Source organism: Rhinatrema bivittatum, chromosome 2, assembly GCF_901001135.1.
Source record: "Rhinatrema bivittatum chromosome 2, aRhiBiv1.1, whole genome shotgun sequence".
In the NCBI taxonomy this organism is placed as follows: domain Eukaryota; kingdom Metazoa; phylum Chordata; class Amphibia; order Gymnophiona; family Rhinatrematidae; genus Rhinatrema; species Rhinatrema bivittatum.
In genome coordinates, this window is record NC_042616.1 from 294,736,828 (window position 1) to 294,763,898 (window position 27,071).

Consider the following 27,071-nt stretch of genomic DNA (forward strand, 5'->3'; position numbering starts at 1 on the left):
AGTTTCATAGTGTGTAGCCAGATGGACTCAGGACCAATGGGCTATGCTCCCCTGCCAGCAGATGGAGACTGAGTCAGATTTCAAAGCTGATGTCACCTTAGATACACTCCTGCAGTGACCTCAGCCCTTCAGTATTTCTCAGTCTCCAACAGATGGTAGACGTACCTATCCCTATGGGGATTGCTGTACATTTTGGAAGGAGAAATTCTACATTTAAATTGGAGAAAAAATCGAATCCCGCTCTCCTAAAGTTTCCTCCCCCAGTTGAGAATTCCTGAGGCGATTTCTGAGATCCCTCAGAAGTGTGCCTTGGTCTGGTAGCCGGTTCCTGACATGGACTTTGCTGCTTAAGCAGCTGAAAGGCAGTAGGTGCAGGAAGCCGAATGTGGCAGTGACAGCCAAAGTCCTTTCCCCTGCAGCTGGAGACCGTCTCTGTACTCAGCCAGTAAGTGCTGAGCCCAGGTAAGAAGAAAAAAAAAAAGAGAGAAGATTTTTCTCTCGATTCAGACATTGGAGGAGTTTCGGTAAGACTTCCTCTGGTCTCCTTGCTCGGCTCGTCGTACTGATGTTCCTGATCCCGTTAGGGTAAGGGTAAGTGGGCTTCTGAGAAGGTGGAGCGGCCCCCCCCCGGGGGGCTATGCTTTTCTTTAGGCTTGGCATACCACGTGATAGGCCTCGGCAGCGCCATCTTGCGCACGTCTTTTGGGTGTGCCATATTGCCCTCCGTAGAACATTGGTACATGCAGTGTGTTGGCTCTGCGCACGCACTGTGTGCATAACGTTGCATGCGTACATACACACACACACACAACCTGTTAAGCGTAGGATACAGGTAAAGCCGGGCGCACGGTCTATATGTGCGTCTTGCTGCATCTCGCCTAGGCCCCTGAAATCTGTGCGCATAAAAATTTTAAGTGCGAGCCGATAGAACACAGTTACCGCCGCCAGTAGCTCCAGCAGCCAAGAAACATAAGCACCTTTCTCTCTGCGCTGCTTGTCATTTTAGGATTTCACAGTCTGACCTGGATTCCAACTTATGTCAGCACTGTGAGGGAAGCCCAGGGAGAGTTGGCCTCCCTGGACTTTGCTAAGCCCGGGCTCCTCCCATTCAGAGAATGGGTTAGCCACAGCCTTAACTGGAAGTACCCCAGATCTGAATACCCCCGGGATTGGGTCATCCAAGGGAGAGGGGAATTCAGCGGCACCTACCTACCCCAGTACCTCCTGGGCTAAGCATGGACCCAGTTGCCTTCTCTTGGGTGGTATTTTTCCAGGGCCTTCAAGCCTTCGTACAGGCGCAGTCTGCTATCTCACTTGCCCCTGTCTGGACGAAATTTCAACCGGTAAGCCCTCCCTCTCCCAGTCCTATCGGCAGACCTTGAGGCATACCTCGCCTCATCAAAGGTATCCCTGGCAGGACCCGGATAGCACACACGAATTGGAGGATACAGATTCCTTGGAATAGGGGAAAATTCCCCCTGGTTTAGAACCGTATCGGACCATGTTACGGTTTTTCCATAGAGACGAATTGCCGACCCTGGTTTCCCAGATCCTGAAGATGCTGGGGAAGACTGAAGGAAACCAAAGAAGAAACCCCATTCTGATTTCCCTGCAGAAAGCCTCTTACTACTTTCCAGTACTGGAAGCATTCCAGGAGTTGATTGACCTGGAATGGGATGCCCCAGAAGCAAGTTTTAAAGGGGGACGAGCGTTAGAAGCGCTATACCCACTGGATCTGGCAGTGAGAGAGCATTTGCGTTTCCCTAAAATGGATGCGCTGGTCTGTGCTGATTCTAAACTAACAACTATCCCAGTGGAGGGAGGAGCAGCCTTAAAGGATGCTCATGATAAATGGATGGCGTCCATCCTTAAAACAAGCCTTTGACACAGTAGCAATGACCTTTACAGATTGCTTCTTTTTGTGCCCTGTTAGCTCATTCCTGCCTACGTCTCTCTCAGGTGGTGGACAACATGGGGGTGAATTCCAGAGCAGTTATGGAACCCTCTGCTGCCTTTTTAGCTGATGCGGGCTCGGATGTAGTCCATACTTCAGCCAGAGGAGTGGCCTCAGTGGTGGCAGCCAGAAGACATCTATGGCTGCGGAATTGGTCAGCAAATGCAGCCTCCAAGGCAAATCTTACAAAGATGCCCTTTAAAGGATCACTCCTTTTCAGAAATGAATTGGAAAAGCTGCCAGTAAATGGGGCATATGTCCAGTTCCCCAGCTACCCGAAGATAAGAGAAAACAGTTACAGCGCCCTTCGCCTATTAGGGTTAATCCAGGGGCTCCCAATGCTTTCGCCCCTTCAGAAACTCAACATTTCAGAGGTCTCAGCCCTTTGGGAGGTCTCAGTCCTTTCATAGTCGACAGCCCAAGCGATGGGCAAGCTTGGGTTCAGGTTCATCCTGAACCCCCCCCAATGAAAATTTGCCTACCCCACGTTTGTAGCGATGAGAGAGGGAGTCGACTGTCCCTCTTCTACCAGAGGTGGGTTGAGATCACTTTGGATAAATGGGTACTGGGGGGTCAGACGAGAAGGATATGCACTTAAATTTCACAGCATTCCTAAGGACATATTCATGATGTCTCCTTGTCACTCCCAGGACAAGAAGCAGGCAGTGGAGACTACTTTTTTAAGGCTCCTCAGGTTGGGGGCTGTACCTGTGCCCCAGGAAAATACGGGGCATTATTCCATCTATTTCATCATATGTAAGAAGGAAGGTTCCTTTCGCCCTATCCTGGACCTCAAGCGTGTCTGACATCTACGAGTGAATCATTTCCGCATGGAAACCCTACACTTCATGATAGTTCTTAACCGCCCTGGACCTATCCGACTACATTCTTTCCAAGGCCCCATTCAAACCAGGAAAACAGGCTTTACATGCCCTTGCCTTTTATCTAGAGCGCATGTTGGCCCACAGGAAATCCACACAATTATTTGTTTCTTTCGATACAATCAAATTGGGAAATCCAGTGGGAAAACAGACCCTTTCCTCCTGGTTGGCGGACTGCATCTCCTTGTGCTACTAGCAAGCAGGCATTCCACTACAAGACCATGTGAAAGCACACTCTGTTAGGGCCGTGGCAACCTCAGTGGCACACCTTTGTTCGGTGCCACTTATTGATATTTGACAAGCTACGACATGGAGCTCTCTCCATACTTTCACAGCCCATTATTGCTTGGATAAAGCTGGCAGACCAGATTCCATTTTTGGCCAGTCTGTTCTACGCAACCTATTCTCAGCTTAACTACCCAACATCCTGGGTTTTCAGGATGCCCTCCTACCCAAATCCACCCCTGTTGTTGTGCCTGTTGCACGTCTTTGGCTGCATTTGGTGCATATTCGGGCATCCTCAGCTTGCTATTCACCCATGTGTGAGGACTAACATCCTACTTGTCCTGTGAGAAAGCAGAGTTGCTTACTTTGTAACAGGTGTTCTCACAGGACAGCAGGGTGTTAGTCCTCACGAAACCCACCTGCCACCCCGCAGAGTTAGGTTCGCTTGCGATTTATTTTATTTTTCGCACGTACTTTTACTATACACAAGACTGAAGGGGGACCCCTGCTGGTTGCAGGGTTAGTGCCATGCCCGGCATGCCCAGTAGGTGCCAGTCAAAGTTCTAGAAACTTTGACAAAAGTGTTCTGTGTTTGGGCATGATGTCACCCCATGTGTGAGGACTAACATCCTGCTGTCCTGTGAGAACACCTGTTACAGGTAAGCAACTCTGCTTAACTGCAGAAAGGATTATTTTTCCCTATAGGCATCACCTTGCACTTGTCCACATTAAATTTCATCTGCCATTTGGAAGCCCAATCTTCCACGCTCACAAGGTCTTCCTGCAATTTCACAATCCGTTTGAGATTTAACTACTTTGCATAATTTTGTGTCATCCACAGATTTGATCACCTCATTCATTGTACCCCTTTCCAGTTCATTTATAGATTATATTAAAAAGCACTGGTCCAAGTACAGATCCCTGAAGCACTCTACCTTTTTACACTGTGAAAACAGACCATTTAATCCTACTCTGTTTTCCTGTCTTTTAACCAGTTTCCAATTCACAAAAGGACATAGTCTCCTATCCCATGAATTTTTAGTTTTCTTAGAAGCCTCTCATGACTGACTTTGTTGAACACCTTCTGAAAATCCAAATACACCACATCTGCTGGTTCACCTTTGTCCACATGTTTGTTCATCCCTTAAAAAAAATGTAGATTTGTGAGGCAAGACTTTGGGTAAATCCATGCTGGTTGTGTCCCATTAAACCATGTCTAAATGTTTTGTGATTTTATTCTTTTATAACAGTTTCCAGTATTTTTCCCAGCACTGAAGTCAGCCTCACTGGTGTATAGTTTTCCAGATCACCCCTAAAGCCCTTTTTAAATTTCAGGGTTGCGTTGGCCACTTTCCAGTCTTCAGGTACAATGGGTGATTTTAAGGATAGGTTACAAATTAATTGTAATAGGTCTGGAAATTTCATTTTTGAGTTTTCAGAACACTGGAGTTTATACCATCCGGCCTAGGTGATTTACTACTCTTCAATTTGTCAGTCTGGCTTACTACATCTTCCAGGTTCACTGTGGTTTGGTCTGTTCATCTGAATAGTTACCCTTGAAAATTGTCTCCAGAACAGGTATCTCCCCAACATCCTCTTCAGTAAACACTGATGGACAGAATTTGTTTATCCTTTCCACCATGGCCTTATCTTCCTTTAACCCCTCGATCATCTAATGGTCCAACCAATTCCCTCATTGTCTTTCTGCTTCGGATATATTTAAAAATGTTTTTATTATGAGTTTTTGCCAACTTCTTTTCAAATTCTCTTAGCCTATCTTATCACTGTCTTATATTTAACTTGCCAATGCTTATGCTTTATCCTATTTTCTTTGATAGATCCTTCTTTTAGTTTTTGAATAAAGATCTTTTGGCTAAAAAATAATCCTCTTTCACCTCAATTTTTATCCATCCCAGTAATCATTTGACCTTCCACCTTTCTTAATATATGGAATACATCTGGATTGTGCTTCTAAGATTTTTTTTTTGTTTGTTTGTTTGTTTTTAAACAAAGTCCATGCATGTTGTACACTTTTAACCTTTGTAGCTGCACCTTTCATTTTTTTAACTATTTTTCTCATTTTATCAAAGTTTCCCTTTTGAAAGTTTAGTGCTAGAGCTGTGGATTTACTTACTGTCCCCTTCCAGTCATTAATTCAAATTTGATCATTATTACCAAGCGGTACCACCGTTACCTCTCTCACACGATCCTGGCACTTAACATTTATATAGCGCTACATGACGCAGCACTATACAAACATTAACCAAGCTGTTATGCTACTGCTGATTTTTCTGAGACTACATGCGCACAAGGACAGATTTACAATATAGGTGCCCATAGGCAATAGGGGAAATCATTAAAGGTATAGGTTGAGGGAGAAATCCATGGAAGGTACAGGGAGGAGTGGAGTTGCCCCCAGAAATCATCAGGGGGAGGGGAGACTAGCCTCCTTTTCCCCTGTACATTAGAGGATACAGGGCCCTGTCCAGTTCTTACGCTCTCTCTCTGGAATTTGTTGCCAGAGGATGTGGTTAGTGCAGTTAGTATAGCTGTATTTAAAAAAGGATTGGATAAGTTCTTGGAGGAGAAGTCCATTACCTGCTATTAAGTTCACTTAGAGAATAGCCACTGCCATTAGCAATGGTAACATGGAATAGACTTAGTTTTTGGGTACTTGCCAGGTTCTTATGGCCTGGATTGGCCACTGTTGGAAACAGGATGCTGGGCTTGATGGACCCTTGGTCTGACCCAGTATGGCATTTTCTTATGTTCTCGTGTTCTTGCTGTCCCGAAGTACGTCTCCCCTCACCTAGGGGCCTACAAGCCTTTCCAGGTCCCAGCCATCAGCACTGCAACAAGATTTTCCTTTAAGCAAATGTTGCCCCTTTGCATCGGCTTGTACACCTTCCAGTAGATCCTGCAGTGCTCCACCCTATGATACAGTACAGGCTTCTGGTTACCAGGGCAACCTGTGCCAGGCCTGTAGCACCACAGGACCTGCTGGGAGTGTGCATGTGCTGGTGCAGAGGCCCTTTGTTTACAGGAAGTCCTTGTTGCGGCAGAGAGGAAACCTGGAAGAAGAAAGGGTTGCCGGCCTGGATGGTGTTGGCAGTGCTCTAACACCTATCAAAATTTGGCACTGGAGGCACTTGCATATATCTTACCTATGCCTAAACCCAAGCCTTCATGCACATAAGAGAATGGGTTCTTCGTTCCTTGGACTGAAAGAGAACCCTAGTCTATTTTGTGAGGAATACTCAACCTCACCATCAAGTTTGCCAGTTGTTAGTGTCCTTTGATTCCAATAGATTCGGAAGAAAACTTGCCAAAAGAACCGTCTAATTGGCTAATGGACTGTATGGTGTACTGTTATACTTTGGATTGCTTAGATTATGGTGAGAGCCATGGCGACTTAAGAACATAAGAACATGCCATACTGGGTCAGACCTAGGGTCCATCAAGCCCAGCATCCTGTTTCCAACAGTGGCCAATCCAGGCCATAAGTACCTGGCAAGTACCCAAAAGCTAAGTCTATTCCATGTTACCGTTGCTAGTAATAGCAGTGGCTAACTTCTCAGTCAACTTAATAGCAGGTTATGGACTTCTTCTCCAAGAACTTATTCAATCCTTTTTTAAACACAGCTATACTAACTCCACTAACCATATCCTCTGGCAACAAATTCCTGAGTTTAATTGTGCGTTGAGTGAAAAAGAACTTTCTCCGGTTAGTTTTAAATGTGCCACATGCTAACTTCATGGAGTGCCCCCTAGTCTTTCTATTATCCGAAAGAGTAAATAACCGATTCACATCTACCCATTCTAGACCTCTCATGATTTTAAACACCTCTATCATATCCCCCCCCTCAGTCGTCTCTTCTCCAAGCTGAAAAGTCCTAACCTCTTTAGCCTTTCCTCATAGGGGAGCTATTCCATTCCCTTTATCATTTTGGTCGCCCTTCTCTGTACCTTCTCCATCGCAATTATATCTTTTTTGAGATGCGGCGACTAGAATTATACACAGTATTCAAGGTGCGGTCTTACCATGGAGCGATATAGAGGCATTATGACATTTTCCGTTTTATTCACCATTCCCTTTCTAATAATTCCCAACATTCTGTTTGCTTTTTTGACTGCTGCAGCACACTGAACCGATGATTTCAATGTGTTATCCACTATGACGCCTAGATCTCTTTCTTGGGTAGTAGTACCTAATATGAAACCTAACATTGTGTAACTATGGCATGGGTTATTTTTCCCTATATGCATCAGTGTCTCATCTGAGAACAACTTCTATTGAAGATACATGCAAAGCTGCTTCTTGGTCATCTGTTCACACCTTTTACATCCCACTGCTGTCTGGCAAGTATGTCCCTGGTAGGCAGTAACTTTGGACAAGTAGTTCTATGCAGCTTGTTTACCCAGTAGTCTACTCTCCTGCTGATGGAGCCAGATTGTCTGTTAAATAGTTGCTCTACATTGCAGCTTCAGCTTGGGACTTCCCACAAGTAATGGTTGATTTGACTCTGCTTATTGATGGAGAAATGCTTACTTACCTGTAAGCAAGATTCTCCATAGACAGCAGGTTAAATCAGCCATACATTTTAATACCCGCCTGCCTTCCTGGAAAGTTAAATATCTTGCTAAAGCTTAAGCTTTGGAAGAGACCGAGGGGCTCGCAAGGCAGTGACCACGTGCGGGAACTCCCATGCATACTCAGGCTTTCTGAGCTCTGAGAGCTAGGTCTGTCTATGCGGTCAAATGATGTAACCCACAAGTTATTGGTTAATTTAACCTGCTGTCTACAAGAGAGCCTGTTTACAGATGAGCAAACTTGCTTTATGAACTTGTTTAAAAACTCGTGAGGCCCAGAAATGATTTCTAACTGCATTATGATTGAAACTTGAGTGTGGTGGACATGGGTAGTTTGCCCACATGAGTAAGGTTAGAACTGTTGAAAGTCACCTATGTCTACCATGAGATGAGATGGTGTGGAAGCTGTGGAACTTGGGGGGAAAAATCTCTTTACAGGCCTTCCTTTCATTCCTCAATGCTGAGCCCAGTAAGTGATGGGTCATTACTAATTCCGGCTTGATTCAAGCATCTGGCTCTGACGTGTCTTACATTCCAGACAACAAGAGGGCAAGCCAAGAGCGAGCAGATCTAGGTTATTCCAATCCCTACTGCAGCAAGCAGTCTGCCTGCCTTCTCCATTAGCTCCCGGTTTGATTCCTGCTTATGATTTCCCCTGCTGGTAACAGGAGGAGAGCTGCATTTCTTACAAGTACCAATGTTCCTCCCTGCGCAGTTCCCTTAGTACAGCGTGAACCACATGCTGTTCTCATGGGACGTGCTGGTTCCACTCAGTTCATGCAGTGGTAATGGAACAACACAATAGTGGAGAGTCTGTGTGTTAAAAGAAAAAAAAACACTTTTCTCCTGCTGCTGTGTGTGGAGAAGTAAAAAGAAAAGCTGATACAGAGGAAATGTAGAATATGAAAAGGGAAGAGAGCACACAAGACTAAGAACAAGAGGAGGCGGTGGGTACTCCCACTTTCCTTTGAATTTTATCTCCTGGTGAGTTTTGCCTACTATGGATTTGGGATGAAGAGGAAAGAGAACAGCCTGGTTTGAGGGGAGCAAAGGGGAGGAATCTTGTTGGAGATAGGTGGGCAGGAGGAGAGATATCAGAATAGACTGGACTGGGGAGACAAAGGGATAGAAAGGTGGCAGGAGTAGTAAAAGCACCCAGAAAGGAAAGCAGCGCAAAAGACAAGCTGAAGAAATGAAGACAGAAAAATGAGAAGTGTTTGGGAAAAAAGAAGAAATGAAGTGGCAGAACTGAGAGAAGACCAAGAAAAAAAATGTACCAAATGAGACATATAAGTTTGCAAAAACATTTTTTAGTTCTGGTCAGGATTGCCTGCTACCTTTTATTTTCTTTTTAAATCTTCTCCCCCTATCCTTTTCCCAGGCAGCATACATAGGCAACTCCAGTTTCCTTATGGCTCTGGGCTGGAAGAGAATTTGCCCTCTAAGATGACTCAGCTCCTTTCTTTCTCTCCATGGAACTTAAATGCATCACCTCTGTAACATGCTCAGGCTTCAGTCAGACATTCCCAAACTCAAGTCTCTTGCATTTCAGGAGCCACAGGACCAGCTTTCCATTCTTTTCTCTTCTAATATATTTGGTTTGACCCATGTTTATCTCTAAGAGTCAAGCACGACTCCTCTGTTTGACTTTAGCTTGCCTTGTCTATCAAATTACCTGGCTTGCCCATCTTTACTTGGAAGGTTTATCAGATGACAGGGTTTGCTGTATCATTAGTATACTGGCAGCTCTAAGATTTATAACCATCTCATCTAACGTTACTGACCTTGCCCATTGCACTGAATGGGAGAGATGCATGATTATCGGCAGAAAGCCAACCAGACGAGGCAGAGGCATTACTGTTTGGCAGGAGACCTGTATGACAAATTGATTCTGTGGTTAATGTTGTTCAATCTGTGGCCAACTGAAGAATTATTATTTTTTTTTGACTGGAAGCTTAGCCTATATTCTTGAAGAGGCATCTCTCTCTAATTTCTGGAGATTTTGACTACCTTCTGTTAGACATTAACTTAACATAGCACATCCAGAGTAGACCAGTGTTATGCACCTTACTAAAGCTTTCCCCTAATGAGTTTGTAAAATGTACTTATGGCCAGTGTTCCCCCTAAGCTGCATGTGTGCACATCTTTTTCCACGGGCGTGCACTCCTCCAACCCCCCCCCCCCCTCAACACACACACAGAGCGTAGGAAGGCCTTTTGGGGGCCGTGGTGGAGCCCATCCTACCATGGCCCAAAGTGAAGACGAGGCCATTGGGGCAGTGGTGCGGCTCGTCCCCACCACATCCCGAAGTGAGGAGGAGGCCATTGGGGTTGTGGTGGACCTCATCCCACCGAGGCCCTGTGTGTGTCTTTGTGCAAGCTTGTGTGTGTCTCTGTGAGAGCCTGTGTACATGTGTATGTCTGTGTGAGAGTCTGTCTGCCTGTGAGCATCTGCATGTCACACACAGGCTCTCACAGGCACGCACGCCCACATATAATGTGTCTGTGAGTGAGAGAGAGGGGGAGTGTATGGGTGAGAGCAAAGGTGTGTGTGAGAGAATGAATGTGTTAGTGTGTATGTCTGGGGGGAAGAAAGAAGATAAAATTTGTGCAGTCCTACCTTCTCAATCCATGGCAGTCTCTGGGTAGCTGGAAATCAAAAGATCCCATGTATGGAGAGCAGGAGATTTTTTTAAATCCTTGTTTAGTTTTAATTGGGTGTAATTTGATGATTTTGATGATTTTGAAATATTTTGTTTTAACAGAACATTTTTTTTTTTTTAATTATTGGATGTTTTATTCATCATATGTTTTGAAATACTTTATTGCTGTTTGGGAAAGAAAAATGTATGCATTTTTTTTAATCATTTGATGTTTGTTAGCTGTTTTGACATTTATTTTTATTAGTATGATTTTAATATGAATGTTTTATAGCTCAGTTTTTATTGCGCAAGGTATGATTCTGTTTTTCTCCATTGTTGCACTGTAAAATATAGTAGAGCTTGTTTCCAGTACAGTTTTTGTTGGCACATTTCTATTTATACTTTTTGGTCTTTCTATTCTGTGTCTGTGCTAGAACCTGTGTGTTTGTCTGTGCCTATGAAAGCCTATGTGTTGCATATAGGCTCTCACAGGCATACACACACATAATGTGTCCGAGGGAGAGTGCTTGAGAGCTTAGGCATGTGTGTGAGAGCAGGAGTGCAAGAGAGAATGAATGTGCTAGTGTGTGTGTGTGTGTGTGTGTGTGAGAGAGAAGATAAAATTTGTGTGGCCCTACCTCCCCTAATCCACGACAATTTCGAGGTGACTGAATATCCTAAGATCCCAAGTTTGGAGAGCAGATATTTTTTTATCTTTACTAATTTTAATTTGGCGTAATTTGATGTTTGGTTTGTTTTTAAATATTTTGGAGGGAAGTTATAGAATTTTTAATTGGATGTTTTATCAGATGTTTTGAAATATTTTATTGATGTTTGGGAAATATTAGAATAAATGTATGCAAGTTTTTTAAATTATTGGATGTTCATCTGCTATTTTGACATGTTTGTTCTTCCTGTTAGTATGATTTTGATATTATGAATGATGTTTTAGATCTCTTGATTTTATTGCTTGATGTTTTGCAAGGAATGTTGTTTGTTTTCCATTTTTGCACTGCATAATACAATTGGGCTTGTAGTTTCCAGTACAGTTTTTGTTGGCACGTTTCTATACTTTATGGTCTTTCTATTCTGTATTTGTTTAGGGTCTTGTCTGTATTTTAAAGGTCAAATTCTTGTGTGACTTTAATTCTTGCTGTGAAAATAATGGTACTTAGCACTGGCTTTTTATGGCATTATGGTCATCTCTTCCTCATTTCTATTTCAAACAGAAGTTTGCTCATCAATTTCACTTGCATGCAGAAAATTTTAAATGTTCTCGCAGAAAATAGTTTTTCATACACTTTATTTTAACTGCTGTTAGTAGATTAGGCGATTATTTTAATGATGGACTTAATGTTTCCTCTAAGGATTAGCATAAAAATTGATAGGGTTTTTGCATCAAAGAAAGTAGTGCTCATAGGGTAACGTAGCCCAAAGTTTTTGACAAAAGCAAAAAGTTTTGCATGCAGCAACCCAATCTTTAAAGGGAACACTGCCTATGGTTAGTTTAATCACATGCAATTTCTCTTACTATTGTACACACAAAAATTAATATGTTTGCCAGAGGACAAAAAGTCCAAAGGAGCCAGCCTCATGCTCTGAACAGCAGCAGTGGTGTGTGCGCTGCCTTCCAGAAGTACAAGGTTTGTTGTCTCCTTAAGCTGACTCTTGCACTTGGGGTGCTTGAAGGCAGCACGTGAAGCCTCCTGGAAGGCATTGCATATATGCTTATAGGTGACATTTATGATAAGCTTAAGAAGAACTTAAACAGCTCTGTATTGGCTCTTCCACTGCAGTTCTGCATTTTTTTTGCCAGTTACTATATTTGATCTGCAGTCTTAATATGAGTTGTGGGAGGGATAGTCACCTAGTAGTAGCTTGCACTTTGACTGACTTGAAAGCTGGAGGGATCAGCTTCTGATGCTTTAAAGCAAACCTGTTTTGGTAATGCCTTATCCAGTCAGGTTTTCAGGCTATCTACCCTAAATATGAATGACGGGTTTGTATACATTGGACACTCAATGCATGCAAATGCAGGAGAGGTTTGGGAAGCCCTGCCTTAACTATAGTAAGGGGTTTTGGTTCCAGAGCTCAGTTTGGGAGCTAAAAAGTACTATAAAGATCCCCAAGGCTACCGTATCAAGGGAAGGGACCGATGTAGTATGTTAATGTATTGTAAACAGATTCTAGATCATAGAAGTAATATCTTGATAAATGCTGTTCAATACTGAACATGTAATTCATTGTTTTATTAAATTTTTCTCTGAGGACAAACAGGATCTTAGTTCTAACAAGTGATTGATGACATCAGAGCCTTGACTTCACAGCTTCTAGAACTTTCAGAAGCTCAACTGAGCATTTGCAGGATTGTGCCACCTCCAGAGTGTTGTGCAGAGACTCTGTTCTGGGGTTTTTTTTTGTTTGTTTTTTTCATGGAGCCAGTCGGTTCAGCTTATATGAGGTAAAATTTTCCATACCATCTTTCAATGTGGTGTCTTCTGTTTGGAAGTTTTCTTCTCTTCCCTGGGTAGGTTTTTTTTAAACTTTTCTACATTTTCTTTATTTTTCTATGATTGCATCAGCACCAGTATTGGTGCATTGATTGGCATCAGTTGGGCCATTTTAGTTTTTTTTTTAATTATTTGATGTTATGTCAGCTATTTTTTGTCCAATGTCCACCAAACTGAAGAATTCCAGCAGCTTCTCAAAATGCCCCAAGGGTAGCCATATCATGTCTGTCACAGATGTCTGATGTGGAATAAATAAAAAAAAGTCAGGAAATAGCATGAGACATATTGAGAATGTTGGGCTTAATGGCATCAATAGTACATGTAAGACCCTTGGCATATCTTTGTATGGATAAGCCCAAGGACTCTAACATTACAGTGGCTCCAGGTCATTCTGGATCTCAGACAGCATCCAAGTCATCTAACAGCTCATTTGCTATCCTGGTGGGTGATTCAATCAAATTTCCTTCCAAATTTCTCCCATACAAATTGTCCTAACCTCGGATGCATCCAAATTTGGATGAAGAGCTCATGTGGAGGGGTTCCACACCCAGGGCCTTTGGTCTGCTCAGGACAATTTTCCTGCAAACTAATTTTCAGATGCATTTCCTGGAGCTAAAGGCAATTCTGAATGCTTTAAAGGCTTTTAGAGATCAGTTAGCTAACAGTCATCCTAGTCTAAATGGACAACCCAGCTAACTATGTTCTGCTGAGACAAGCAGGGGGCAAATAGTATCGTTTCTTCTGTGTTGAGAAGCACTAAAGTTATGGAATTGGACCATCTTGCACGGGATGACTTTCAGAGCCACATAGCTGCCAGGCAAAGAGAATGACCTAGCAGACAAACTGAGCATGTACTTGGAATCACATGAATATTCCTTGGATGAGGATTAGTTAAATAGATATTCTGCAAATATGGAACTTCTGATGTGAATACCTTCTCAAATTGGGGGGGAGTTTTTTTGTATACATAGCTCCAGTTCCTCTTCTGATGAAAAACTCTGTAGAGACAGGAGAACTATGATTCTCATAGTCCCATATTGGTCACGACAGATTTGGTTTCCGCTTCTTCAGGACCTATCCATCAGGAATCCACTTTGGCTAGGGAATTCTCGCACACTCATCATACAGCATCAAGACATGTTGCTCCATCTCAACATCAGGCCACTAGCACTTTGAGCCTGGATGTTAAGAGGGTATTTATTTATTTATTTATTTAAATTCTCTTATATACCGATGTCCGTCAACACATAGTAACTGGCAAATTACTATAATTCTCCATTGCAAATTACTATAATTCTCTTATATACCGATGTCTGTCAACACATAGTAACTGGCAAAAAAAAAACAAAGGGTAGTACTTGATTCCCCGAAAATGCCAGATGAGGGCTGTTTGGTCCTTCTGGCTTCTAGAAGAGACTTTACTAGAAGGTCATATGGTTCTAAATGGAAGAGGTTTATCTTCTGATGTGTGAGAGAGACCTTAAATTCTCCTTCTGCTCCACACACAAACTGCTTGAATACATTATATATTTGCGTTTGGTCTCAAGACTAACTCTGTTAGGGTTCACTTCTGTGCAGGTGGAGCTGCTTACGACCATGTAATAGGTAATCCCATATCTGCAGAGCCTTTAATTGTCAGATTCATGAGGAGGCTTGCTTTTATTAAAGTCTTCGCTAAAGCTTCCAACTGTGTCTTGGGACTTCAATGTATCACTATTCCAGCTGATGAAAGCTCTCTATGAAATGAAATACATGAACTAGAAGGTCATATTTTTGGCTGCGATCACTTTGGCATACAGAGTTGGTGAGCTCCAGGACCCAGGTACTTATCTACTTTTATACCAAGATTTTTCATAGAATGGTTCTACGCATGCATTCCAGTTTTTCCCAGGGTCAACTTTCCACCTTAACCAGTCAGTTACCCTTTCAATATTTTTTCCCAAGCCACATAGTCACAAAGGTGATTGGGCCTTGTACAGTTTGGACTACAAGAGAGCTTTAGCCTGCTCTCAAGTGAACTGAAGCCCTTAGAAAGTCTATCGGCTTTTTGTTTCTATTGACTAAAATAGACCTGGGATCGCTGGATACAAATGCACACTGTCTAACTGGGTAGCGGATTGTATCTTTTTGTTATGCCTGGTTGGGTTTGATTCTAAAAGTGGATGTCAAAGTTCATAGCGTTATAGCCATGGCAGTCTGTGGCCCATCATTCAAGCCACACATTCACATCTCATTACTGTTTGGAAAGTAAAAAAAAATTAATGGACTGTTTGGAAAAACATTGATGTGCCTGATAGCTCTCTTCATGTTATATTTTCCCCTTTTTTTGTTGGAGGTCTCCCTTAGCTAGGGGATTCATCACCTATGAGGACTTTCACTTCTGCTTGTTCTCTGAGAAGATGAAAGTTAAGAACATAAGAAATTGCCATGCTGGGTCAGACCAAGGGTCCATCAAGCCAAGCATCCTGTTTCCAACAGAGGCCAAACCAGGCCACAAGAACCTGGCAATTACCCAAACACCAAGAAGATCCCATGCTACTGATGCAATTAATAGTAGTGGCTATTCCCTAAGGGGTAGATTTTCAAAAAGCGCGAATAGGCCTACTTTTGCTTGCGCATCAGACTCAAGCAAAAGTACGCCTGATTTTAGTAGATACGCGCGGAGCCGCGCGTATCCACTAAAATCCTGGATCGGCGCGCGCAAGGCTATTGATTTTGTATAGCCGGCGCGCGCCGAGCCGCGCTGCCTACCCCCGTTCCCTCCAAGGCCGCTCCGAAATCGGAGCGGCCTCGGAGGGAACTTTCCTTTGCCCTCCCCTCTCCTTCCCCTCCCTTCCCCTACCTAACCCACCCGCCCGGCCCTGTCTAAACCCCCCCCTTACCTTTGTCGGGGGATTTACGCCTCCCTCTGGGAGGCGTAAATCCCCGCGCGCCAGCGGGCCTCCTGCGCGCTGGGCCGCGACCTGGGGGCGGGTACGGAGGGTGCGGCCACGCCCCTGGACCGCCCCGGGCTGTAGCCACGCCCCCGGACCTGCCCCCAAAACGCTGCCGACACGCCCCCGAAACGCCGCAACGACCGGGCCCGCCCCCGACACGCCCCCCCTCGGAGAACCCCGGGACTTACGCGAGTCCCGGGGCTCTGCGCGCGCCGGGAGGCCTATGTAAAATAGGCTTCCCGGCGCGCAGGGCCCTGCTCGCGTAAATCCGCCCGGTTTTGGGCGGATTTACGCGAGCAGGGCTCTGAAAATCCGCCCCTAAGTAAATTTGATTAATAACAGTTAATGGACTTCTCCTCCAAGAACTTCTCCAAACCTTTTTTGTATCCAACTACACTAACTGCACTAACTACATCCTCTGGCAACAAATTCCAGAGCTTAATAGTGTGCTGAGTGAAAAAGAATTTTCTCTGATTAGTCTTAAATGTGATACTTGCTAACTTCATGGAATTGCCCCCTAGTCCTTCTATTATCCGAAAGTGTAAATAACAAATTCACATCTACTCGTTCAAGACCTCTCATGATCTTAAAGACCTCTATCATATCCCCCCTCAGCCGTCTCTTCTCCAAGCTGAACATCCCTAACCTCTTCAGCCTTTCCTCATAGGGGAGCTGTTCCATCCCCTTTATCATTTTGGTTGCCCTTCTCTGTACCGTCTCCATTGCAACTATATCTTTTTTGAGATGCGGCGACCAGAATTGTACACAGTATTCAAGGTGTGGTCTCACCATGGAGCGATACAGATGCATTATGACATTTTCGGTTTTATTAACCATTCCCTTCCTAATAATGCCTAACATTGTTTGCTTTTTTGACTGCTGCAGCACACTGAGCCGAAGATTTTAAAATATTATCCACTATAATGCCTAGATCTTTTTCCTGGGTTCCTAATATGGAACCTAACATTGTGTAACTACAGCAAGGGTTATTTTTTCCCTATGTGCAACACCTTGCACTTGTCCACATTAAATTTCATCAGCCATTTGGATGCCCAATCTTCCAGTCTTGCAAGGTCTTCCTGCAATGTATCACAATCTGCTTGTGATTTAACTACTCTGAATAATTTTGTATTATTCACAAATTTGATAAGCTCACTCGTCATATTCCTTTCCAGATCATTTATAAATATATTGAAAAGCACTAGTCCAAGAACAGATCCCTGAGGCACTCCACATTTTCCCTTTCCCACTTACCTATAGTGGGTGTTCTCAGTACTGCAGGATATAAGTCCTCACAGAACTTATAAGAACTACCATACTGAGGGGCTGATGCAATACAGTGCACTCAGCACTCGGATGCGGGTTAAATGGGCACTAATCCATCCCCTAATGCAATAGGGGGATTAGTGCTTATATAACGTGCGTCCAATGCAGAGTGAATGCAGTAGCGCTCATCGCATGCAAATGCATGTGAATGAGGCTATTACTCATTCACTCCACATTAAAAAAAAAAAAAAAAAGTGCGTCTCAGATGCACATTTAGCTCTTAGATATTAACGCCTGCCTGGAGCAGGAGCAGGCGTTAATAGCTGAGTGCATGTAAAAGAAGTACAGAAAAGCAGAACAAACTGCTTTTCTGTACTTCTTTTCTTAAGTAAAAAAAAAAAAAAAAATCCTGCAGACCGCTGACTTCTGAAGACCGCTGGTTTTCGTAACTGGCAGCCGCGGCGGGGGTCACTGCTAAGGTCGCACAAGCCATGGCAGCGTCACCCCCTAATTTGTTTATAGCATGGCGCCCCCCTTGCGGGCACCATGCACACATTAAGAAAGCAGGCGCTGAAAAGTCAGTGACTGCTTTCCGTGTTTAACATTGCATCGGCTCCTGTGTCAGACCAAGGATCCATCAAACTAAGAATTCTATTTCCAAAATAAGCAGTGGGTTTCCTCAAGTCTGCCTGCTTAATAATAGTTTATGGGCTTTTCCTCCAGGAACTTGTCCAAACCTTTTTTAAATCGAGCTGCGTTAAGTCTTTACCACATCCTCCAGCAATGAATTCCAGAGCTTAATTGTGCATCGAACAAAAAAGTATTTTCTCTGATTTTTCTTTAAATGTTCTGCTTAGTAACTTCATAGTGTTCCTTAGCCATTTATTTTTTGATTGCATAAACAGCTGATTCACTTTTACCTGTTCCACTCTATTCATGTTTTTATAGACCTCTGTCATATCTCTCCTCAGCCTTCTCCAAATAGAAGAGCCTTAACCTCTTTAGTCTTTCCTCATGGGGAACTGTTCCATTCCTTTTATCATTTTAGTTGCTCTTCGCAGAATCTTTTCCAGTTCTGACTATATCTTTTTTTGAGATGTGGTGACCAGAATTGCATACAGTTCTCTAGGTATGGTCTCACCATGGAACGATACAAAGGAATTATGATATTCTATGTTTTATTCTCCATTCCTTTCTAAATAATTCCTAACATTGTTTGCTTTTTTGACCATCGCTGCACACTGAGCAGAGGATTTCAATTTATTGTCCATGATGGCAGCTAGATCCTTTTCTTTGGTGGTGACTCCTAGTATGGAACCTAACATCATGTAACTACAGTTTGGATTACTTTTCCTTATGTGCATCACTTTGCACTTGTCCACATTTAGCTTTCTTCTACCATTTGAATGCCCAGGCTCATAAGGTGGTCCTGCAATTTCTCGCAATCCACTTGTAATTTAACATTTTCAAATAATTTTGTGTTATCTGCAAATTTGATCACCTCACTCATTATTCCCTTTTCCAGATCTTGTATAAACATATTAAAAAAAAAAATTACCAGTCCCAGTACAGATCCCTAAAGCATGCTATTATTTCCCTTTCTCCATTAGAAAACTGACCATTTAGTCCTACTTGGTTTCCTGTCTTTTTAACCACTTTGCAATTCACAATAGAACATTGCCTCCTATCCCATGAGAATTTAATTTTTTTAGGATTCTCTCATGAGGAGCTTTGTCAAAGACTGACTTTGGGTAAATCCATGTTGGCAGTGTCCCATTAAACCATATTCTATAATTTTGTTCTTTAGAATAGTTTCTGTAATGTTTCCTACCACTAATGTCAGGCTCACTGGCCTGTCTATAGTTTCTTGGATCATGGTTCACTGCTGAAGCCCTTTTTAAAGATCTACATTATATTGGCTACCCTCCAATCTAAAGGTACAGTAGACAGTTTTAATGACAGGTTACAAATTGTTAGTAATATGTCTGCTGTTTCATTTTTGAGTTATTGCAGAACTCTTGGATGTATACATCTGGTCCAGGTGATTTGCTACCTTTTAATTTATCAATTTGCCCTATTAAATTTTCCAGGTTCACCGTGACTCGTTTCCATTCCTCCAGCGATCATCATTAAATACGGTTTCTGGCATGGCTCTTTCCCCAACATCTTTCCCTGTAAACACTGCAGCAAAGAATTCATTTAATTTTTCTGTATTGGCCTTGTCTTCCCTAAATGCTTCTTTTAGCCCTTGATCATCTAACAGTCTAGCTGTCTCCCTCACTGTCTTCCTGCTTTAGAAGTATTTGAAAGCTTTTATTGTGAGTTTCAAGCTTCTTTTCAAATTTATTTTGCCTGCTTTATCAGTGTTTTGTGTCTAACTTGCTAGGGCTTATCCTTTTTCCTATTCTTCATTGGGATCTTTTTTCCATTTTTGAAAGAAGTTCTTTGGCTGTAATAATATTTCACTTCACCTTTTAACCATGCCAGCAGTTGTTTAACCTTCTGCCTTTTTTAGTGCATGGCATACATGTGGTTGAGGCTTCTAAGATGGTATTTTTAATCAGTGTCCACACCTGATGTAAACTCGTAATATTTGCAGTTGCACCTTTTTAATTTTTTTCTGTTTTATTTTTTTTTTATATAAAGACATTTGATCTGAGATATCACATCGGTTAACATTCAGGTACTGTAGGTATTTCCCTATCCCCAGAGGGCTTATAAACTAAGTTTGTACCTGAGGCAATGGAGGATAAAGTGACTTGCCCAAGGTCACAAGGAGCAACAGTCTAAACCTGCCCTAGGAGTTGGCTTCTTTTATTTAGCTTAAAGAATTGAGAGAGGTTCTCATATGTATTTATTTATTTGTTTTTATATACTGGTGTTTGATTTACATATTTACATATCACATTGGTTTACATACAACCTAATGATGCAGGAAGTCAAGCATTTCCTTTTGTTTGGTACAGGGAATGACTGGAAACAGTAACATGAAATTATAACAGTAATATTAACAATAATAGTAATAGTAATAAACAAACTAGCATTTGGTATAGGGTGTATCTGTATCAGTAATATGGGTGGTTTGTTACATGGGACATGAAGGGGTGGGTATTATGTATTAAGGAGAGCATCATGGCTGTTGAATGGATAGATAGAGCAGCATGGATATTGAAAGGATAGATAGTTATTTACAGGTGTGGTGGTTGAAGGTGGTGTTTTCCCTGACTGGTTTGGAGTTCGTTTGTGTATGATGTTGGGAAGGCATTGCGGAATAGCCATGTCTTAAGATTTTTCTTGAACGATTGGGTGGATGGATCTGTTCTTAGATCTGTGGGGAGTTTGTTCCATAGGGTGGGACCGGCAATTGATAGTGTCCGTTCCCTTATTGATATCCATTGGGTAGCCTTCGGGGACGGTGTTTTGTAGCAGGCCAGAGTTTGAGGAGTGCAGAGTCCGTGTGGAGGTGAAGGGGGGTAGTCAGCCAGTTGGTCTTGTCATTGTGGAGAATTTTGTGGATGATGGTTAGTCTTGTACTGTATTCTCTGAGGGATGGGTAACTAGTGTAGGTATTTGAGGATGGGTGTGATGTGGTCTGATCTTCTGCTGTTTGTGAGAGTTCTGGCAGCAGTGTTTTGGAGTAGTTGGATTGGTTTAAGAGTGGAGGCTGGGAGACCTAGTAGTAGGGCATTGCAGTAGTCGAGTTTGGAAAAAGAAGAGCCTGTAGAACTGTTCGAAAGTCTTGTGAGTATAGAAGTGGCTTGAGTTTTTTTAGGATTTGGAGTTTGTGGAATCCGTCTTTCAGAAGTTGTTGATGTATTTCTTGAAGTTTAATTGGTTGTCTAGCACGACGCCAAGGTTCTTTACTGTGGAGAGTGTTTGGTTTGTGATGCCCACAATGCAGGACAATCCTTCATTTGTTCAGTAGTACTTCTGAAACTTCTAGAAGCAGTGAAGTCAAGATTTCTGACCATGTTTCTGTCTGACATCACCGATCAGTGAGGGCTCCCTTTTTTCTATCTTCAGAGAAACACCAGTTACATATAAGAAACTTTGTCTTGCACAAGTCAGTATACAATAGTTCAGACACAACTTGGAAATACATCCTGATTAGTAAAGGATCTGGACGACAAGATTCCAATACATTTTGATGTCTTCCCACCAGACCCTAAGCCTCTTTTCCCTTTCCCTACCCCCTTTTGAACCTATGCAAAATACATTTAAGCATTGTGTGGTACTACCCTCTCATTTAATGCACCAGGTCATGCCATGTCTTGAGTACATTAAAGACATGGAATTGTACAAACCTGTCATTCTGAAGGGCAGTCAGCTTCTCCATAAGTTACACTAGTGGTCTTGACTGCTTTATAAGTGGGGGCCACTTTGGATCCGTTGGGGAGTGGGGGGGGTTCTCCAATACTGTGGCCAACCAGGGGGAGGGTCACCTCCAAAGTTGCAGCTGACCAAGGGGAATTTTTGTATCCTAATGGATGATGTCGCATCTTTTTGAAACAAAACACATTGTCAAACCCATTTAGCCTCTCTAGCAAGCCGCCTCAGTTGCAGATTTTCATATGTTTGACTAACTCCCAAAATGTAGCATCTTTCTCTTGAGAGAGTCAAAGGGATCCTTCTTTCTCACCTAAACCAGCAAATGGAACGTGCAAGAAGCTGGCCACAGCTTCATACAGAAATAGTAGCCCTCTTAGTTTCTCATGCTTCTAAGGTGTAGAACCAAAGGGACCAGAAGTGAAAGCCTCAGTCAGCCCCAGGCACTAGAACCTGAAATGAGGTGCTGCTCCAGCTGGGTAAGCTTGCTTCTACAGTCAGGAGGCTGCCTGAGCCAATTGTACCCTTCCATAGGCACATCCCTTGGGGGCCTGGTTCCCACGGTCATTGATTCACTGCTGGCCTCATACTCAGTTGGAGTTCAGAAGGGTAGAGGGGTGGGTGTCAGTGTTGGAAAGGGTGGTGTGATGTCAGTGCTGCACTGCAGCTGCTGAACCTTGGGGGGTAAAGATGATGCAATGTAAAGAACTGTAAGTGCTGACTGTTAATGTTGGTGTGGCTTGGCCACAGTATATGTCTGGAGCTGCTGTGTGGCAGGGAGAGGAGCCACAGTGCAGGTGCATGGGAGCTGCCACTGGCCCACAGGCCTTACCATAGCCACCTGCTCAGGGAAATGAGGGTTAACTCTTCCATGTGGTCTCATAGTTCATCACCACCATTGTTTGTTTATTTTAAAAAGAGAAAAGTATTTTTCTTTTTGTTAAATCCATAATTTTGTCTTCTTACCCCTTCCCACAGCAATTCCTCTTCACCAAATCATCAAGGAGATGCAATTCCTCAAGTTGCTGCTGAAGTGAGTATTTTACCTTGGTATAAAAAATGAAATATTTTTTTTTAGTAATTTGTTTTTGTATCAAATTGCGGCAGAGATCACAAGATCTATCTCTAGCTGCAAAATTGTCTGATCTCTGTGGAGTTGCAGAAACCAGATCAGGAGTAATGGGTGTTTACACCAGTCTCTATCCTCTGTTGCTGTTCCCCCTTCTTGACCCCCCTCCCTCTCCAGTCCAGATCAGCAGGATGGAGGAAGAGTGGTGGTGACTCAGATTGCATCCTCTTTTGACTCATGCTTTGAACTGTGCGGCACTACCTTTATCATGAACAACTCAAAGCATGATTTAAGGCACCGACAAGGGCTAAATGGGATGAAACTGCTACTCTTATGATGAGAGGCTACACAGGTTAGGGCTTTTCAGCTTAGAAGAGAGAGGGGGACATGATAGTGGGTTATATAATCCTGAGTAGGGTGGAACGGATAAATAAAGGATGGTTCGTTAACATTTCAAATAATATTAAAACAAGGGAATACTCCATGAAACAGATTTAAAACAAATCCTAGAAAGTACTTTTTCATTCAGTGCACAATCATGCTGTGAAATTTGTTGCCAGAGGACATGGTCAAGGTGACTAGTGTAGCAGGTTTTAAGAGGTTTGGATAAGTTCATGGAGGAAAGGTCCATAAACATTATTAGCCAGGTACACTAAAGAAATCTATTGCTATTCCTGGAAGTGAGAAACAAGAAATAGATATACTTTTTTGGGTTCTGCCGAGTACTTATGACCTGGACTGGCCACTTTTGGGGACAGGTTAGTGGATTCAATAGACCTAGGTCTGACCCACCATGGCATTTCTGTTCTCAAGCTCCAGTGGCACCAGGACAGATGTGAGGCACCTCCATTCTTCTTCCTGCTATCCCAAACTGAAGGAGATGAATGGGAAGAAAGGTTAGAAAGAGAAGGGGGAAAATATGAGAGAGGGATTGGCTGGGAAGGAAAGGGGGGAGGAGAATCAACTTGGGAGGTGAGGAAGAGGAATTGCTGGGGCAACGGGCGTGGGGGAAACAGGAAGGATAACTGAGAGGGGTGTGGAATCTAAGAAGGATCAATACTGGAGCAATGGGAGAGAACCCCACCCACCCACTAATTCCAGATCCTTCCCCTCTCCCAACATCAATCCATGGGCCCTCTCCTTCATCAGTGATCTCAGATCTTTTTCCATCTCTGCCTGCCTGCCTCTCTCAAACCAGTGATTCCAGATCTCTTCTCCCAAAATATCAGTCCCATATCTCTTTCCTCCTGCCCACCCTCCCCTGCATACACACACCAGTCCTAGGTCTCCTCATTATTCTCCCCCTTCACCAGTGATCATGGATCTCATCTTCTTCTACCATATCAATCGCAGAAACCTCTCTTTTTGGTCCCAGCCCTCTTGACTTTGCTACCTTCTCCTCTTCTTCCTCCTTCACCCGTCCCCACTCCTGTCACCCTTTCTCAGATCTTTTCCTTGTGCCAGTACACAACATCCTTTTTTAAGAATCTCCCAAAATTATGCAGACAGGAGCAAAGTTGGCAAACAGTTTTTTTTTTATGTTGTGAAATAGGTTATATTTAATATGTTAATTTATGTAATGTGCAACAGTGTGTTAGAAACTTTGCTGCAGAATTGCTTACTCTTGCCATATAATCTACATGCTGCAGGAAACTAAGGGCTGTGTTTATAATTTGTTGATAGATTGGGGTAATATGGACCATTTATTTCACGGCTCTTGTGTTCTGGTATTTTGGCAGAAGTATAGAATGGGAATAAATATCTTTGAAATTGCACATTTGGAGTTGTATAACAAAATAGTGGTAGTTGTGCTCATAAATGGATGCTATTCAAACACATTTTTATAGGGGACTTCAAAGCACATCTACTCTTTCTATTTCAGCATTTCAGTCATCTGCTACAATGCAAGATACTCAAAAATGGTTGCTCAAAAACAGGTTCTCTACATACACAAGGCTTTTCTCAAATTTCTCAGGTATGCTTGTATGCCTGTGGTGTAACATTGTATGGGAGAGGAAAATAATTGTATTTCATTGGGTTTATTACACTCAGCCAGGATGTTTGTGCTTTTTAATGTTCCATAGCTTACAGAAAGGAACCTACACCTTAGTATTCATGTTTCGCTAAGCATGGCTGATGCAAGATTGCTTGTTGATTAGCAAGATTTTTGCCTCAAAGACCAGATCTTTTCTATTCATTTTCAGTCTCTTTCCTTGCCTGCTGTGGCTTTAACATCCACCTGATTTATTTATTTTAACTGTAATTTCTTGCTCCATCATTGACACCTAGCGGTGAACTACAATTCAGTTAATCACAGTTTATTCCAATAATCTAATATAAAACATTCTCATGTATAATCCATCCATAATAACCCCACCATTAAAAACCTCATCTGTTCAATCTCCAGCCTAGAAGAAACCTATCCAGATCATTTTGTTCAGCCCACCCCTTGTCCTTCCCATCTTACTTCTTACTGCATACTGTACAATCCTAGCTGTAATTTTAGTCAATAAGATAGGAAACTTCCGTAAGAGAATATTCACGTCTCCTGTCTGTATGAGTGATTTTACTCTTTAAGTTGTTTGTTCTTTTTCTCTAATATCCTGAGCAAGAGCCCCATTAGGACTTGCTCTCTCACAAAAGAATTTCCTGGAGGTGGGACTTAGACTGCATTAAACTGCTGGCTTTAATATAGGAACATTTGTATAGTGACAGCGAAGAATGGTGCACAGCACTGGGCCATCCCATTCATGTCAGATACTGCAGCCGAATACTGCTTCATGTTCAGCCGATTTATAGAACTACAGTGGTACTATCTTTAACCTATACATACATTTTATAATAATTTAAGCTGATTTGGCAAGTAACCAGATGGATGGTCAAAACTGTCCTGTTTTTCAAGAAGATTGGATATTTTCCAAATTTATATTCTGTCTCGTGACTTCTTGTCATTCTGTGGCTGATTACATTAAATGTAAACACCATAAAATCCAAAACACACAGCCAAACTTTGCAGTGTTTAGATAATGCAGATTTATAAATTAAAAAAAAATAAAAAGATTTTGGAATCACCCAAGATATTACCCAAAGGCCTGAGTGCCGGGGGACGGGGGGGGGGCATTGTTGCCGGTTTCCCTTTTGAAGGTCCTTTAATACATTCCCTGCTGTATGATTGGTATTCTTTCCAGGACTCCTTTAGAAGGGTTTCTCTCATTCTCTGGCAAAAATCTCTTCAGAAGCCAGTGTGTGTTTTCAATTACCGACTTTTTGTTTTCAGGTGCCGATTTATTAAAACTGACTAGAGAGGATCTGGTGCAAATCTGTGGTCCTGCTGAGGAATTCGGCTATTCAATGCACTTAAATCCAGGTAATTCGCAAACGTGAGCTACCGCAGTTAGACCCAGGCATGTGCTTTTATTAGTAAGTCGTGAACGTTTCTGGAAGGTATGAATTCAGAAATAGGTTGGCATATGTTGTGGCTGTATATGCTGTAGCAGCAGTTGTTTGTAGTTAAATGTGCTGAAAAGAAAACTGTGTTGTATACATCTTCAGGGAAGGCCACAGATATGATGCAGGGATGAGTTCAAAGGTGGACATTAAAGCTGGAAGATATGCAGTTGGGCAGTACTGATTTCTTGAGGACGGGTGGTTTGTTGCCCAAAAGACAAATTTCTCATTTAGGTGAGCTATACCCAACCTAAAGTTTAGAGGTCATGGCTGCTTAATGGCTAACCAGATTCAGAGTTGTAATTTGTGTGCTAAAAGCGTTACATGAATCTTTGTGGAAGAAAATGGCAGGCTTTTCAAGTTGCTTTTATTCTATTACCAAAAAGTCTGTCTTAATGCTTTCCCCTCACCCGATTTAATAAAGCGTGAATCTTAATTTACTAACTGGCAGGGCTTCACTTCATTTCCCTTCGAAAGTATTTTTGTACTTAAGTTGCTGTAAGTCCTAAACAATCTTTTTTTAAGCTTATGAGTTTATTTTCACTTCCAAAGCAAGAGGATGCTGCCAAATTCAAAATGTATTTTTTTTTAAATGCTAAAAACTATTTAGCTGAACCCCTGCCAGTTGTAGCTGATACATTAGCCTAGTAATTTTGAGTCAAGAGCGTCTTATTAAACCAGCACATACGTTAAGATGTTTTTAGTTTTATTTTTTAAATAAAATGCATTTTTTTTCCTTCAGAGTATTCTTTGTTAGTATAAGAATACTAAATACATAATTTTGGTCTAGAAATACTGAAATGAGAAGACTAATGAATTGGTTTTTTGTACTTTTTGTATATGCATTTTAGTTAACATGACACGTTTATTACTTACAGGTCCGTTAGGCCCCGTCTAACAATCTACGTCTGTCAGGAGCAGGCAAGAAATGTACAACTGGAAAGGCAGCAGGATGCAGACAGTGGAGATAAAAGCAATGGTGCAATATATGGTATGCAATCTAGGATTGTACTAAAACACAGACACTGACGTAATTTTTACACCAAAACTGCTAAACATAGCCGCTGAATTTAAGTTGCTTTTTAACAGATACCAGCCAAAGATGATAGTGAGTAAATAGTGCTTTTTGTACTAATGAAAGAGGCTTTTCCACGTGACCTTTAAAGCAAGCCGCAGCCTGTGATTTGAGCAGTTTCTCAGCATCAGTCTGTGAACAGGGCACTTGT

General features: G+C 42.4%; 1 protein-coding gene across 1 annotated transcript in view; it reads left to right on the top strand.

Annotated features, from left to right (window-relative positions):
- Positions 1 to 27,071, top strand: part of UBP1 (upstream binding protein 1) — a 212,916-nt gene that overhangs the window by 106,459 nt on the left and 79,386 nt on the right. The window contains 5 exon segments of the mRNA XM_029589647.1: positions 22,308 to 22,366; positions 24,281 to 24,373; positions 25,676 to 25,729; positions 25,732 to 25,765; positions 26,724 to 26,836. Of these exon segments, the coding sequence (XP_029445507.1) occupies positions 22,308 to 22,366; positions 24,281 to 24,373; positions 25,676 to 25,729; positions 25,732 to 25,765; positions 26,724 to 26,836 (353 nt within the window).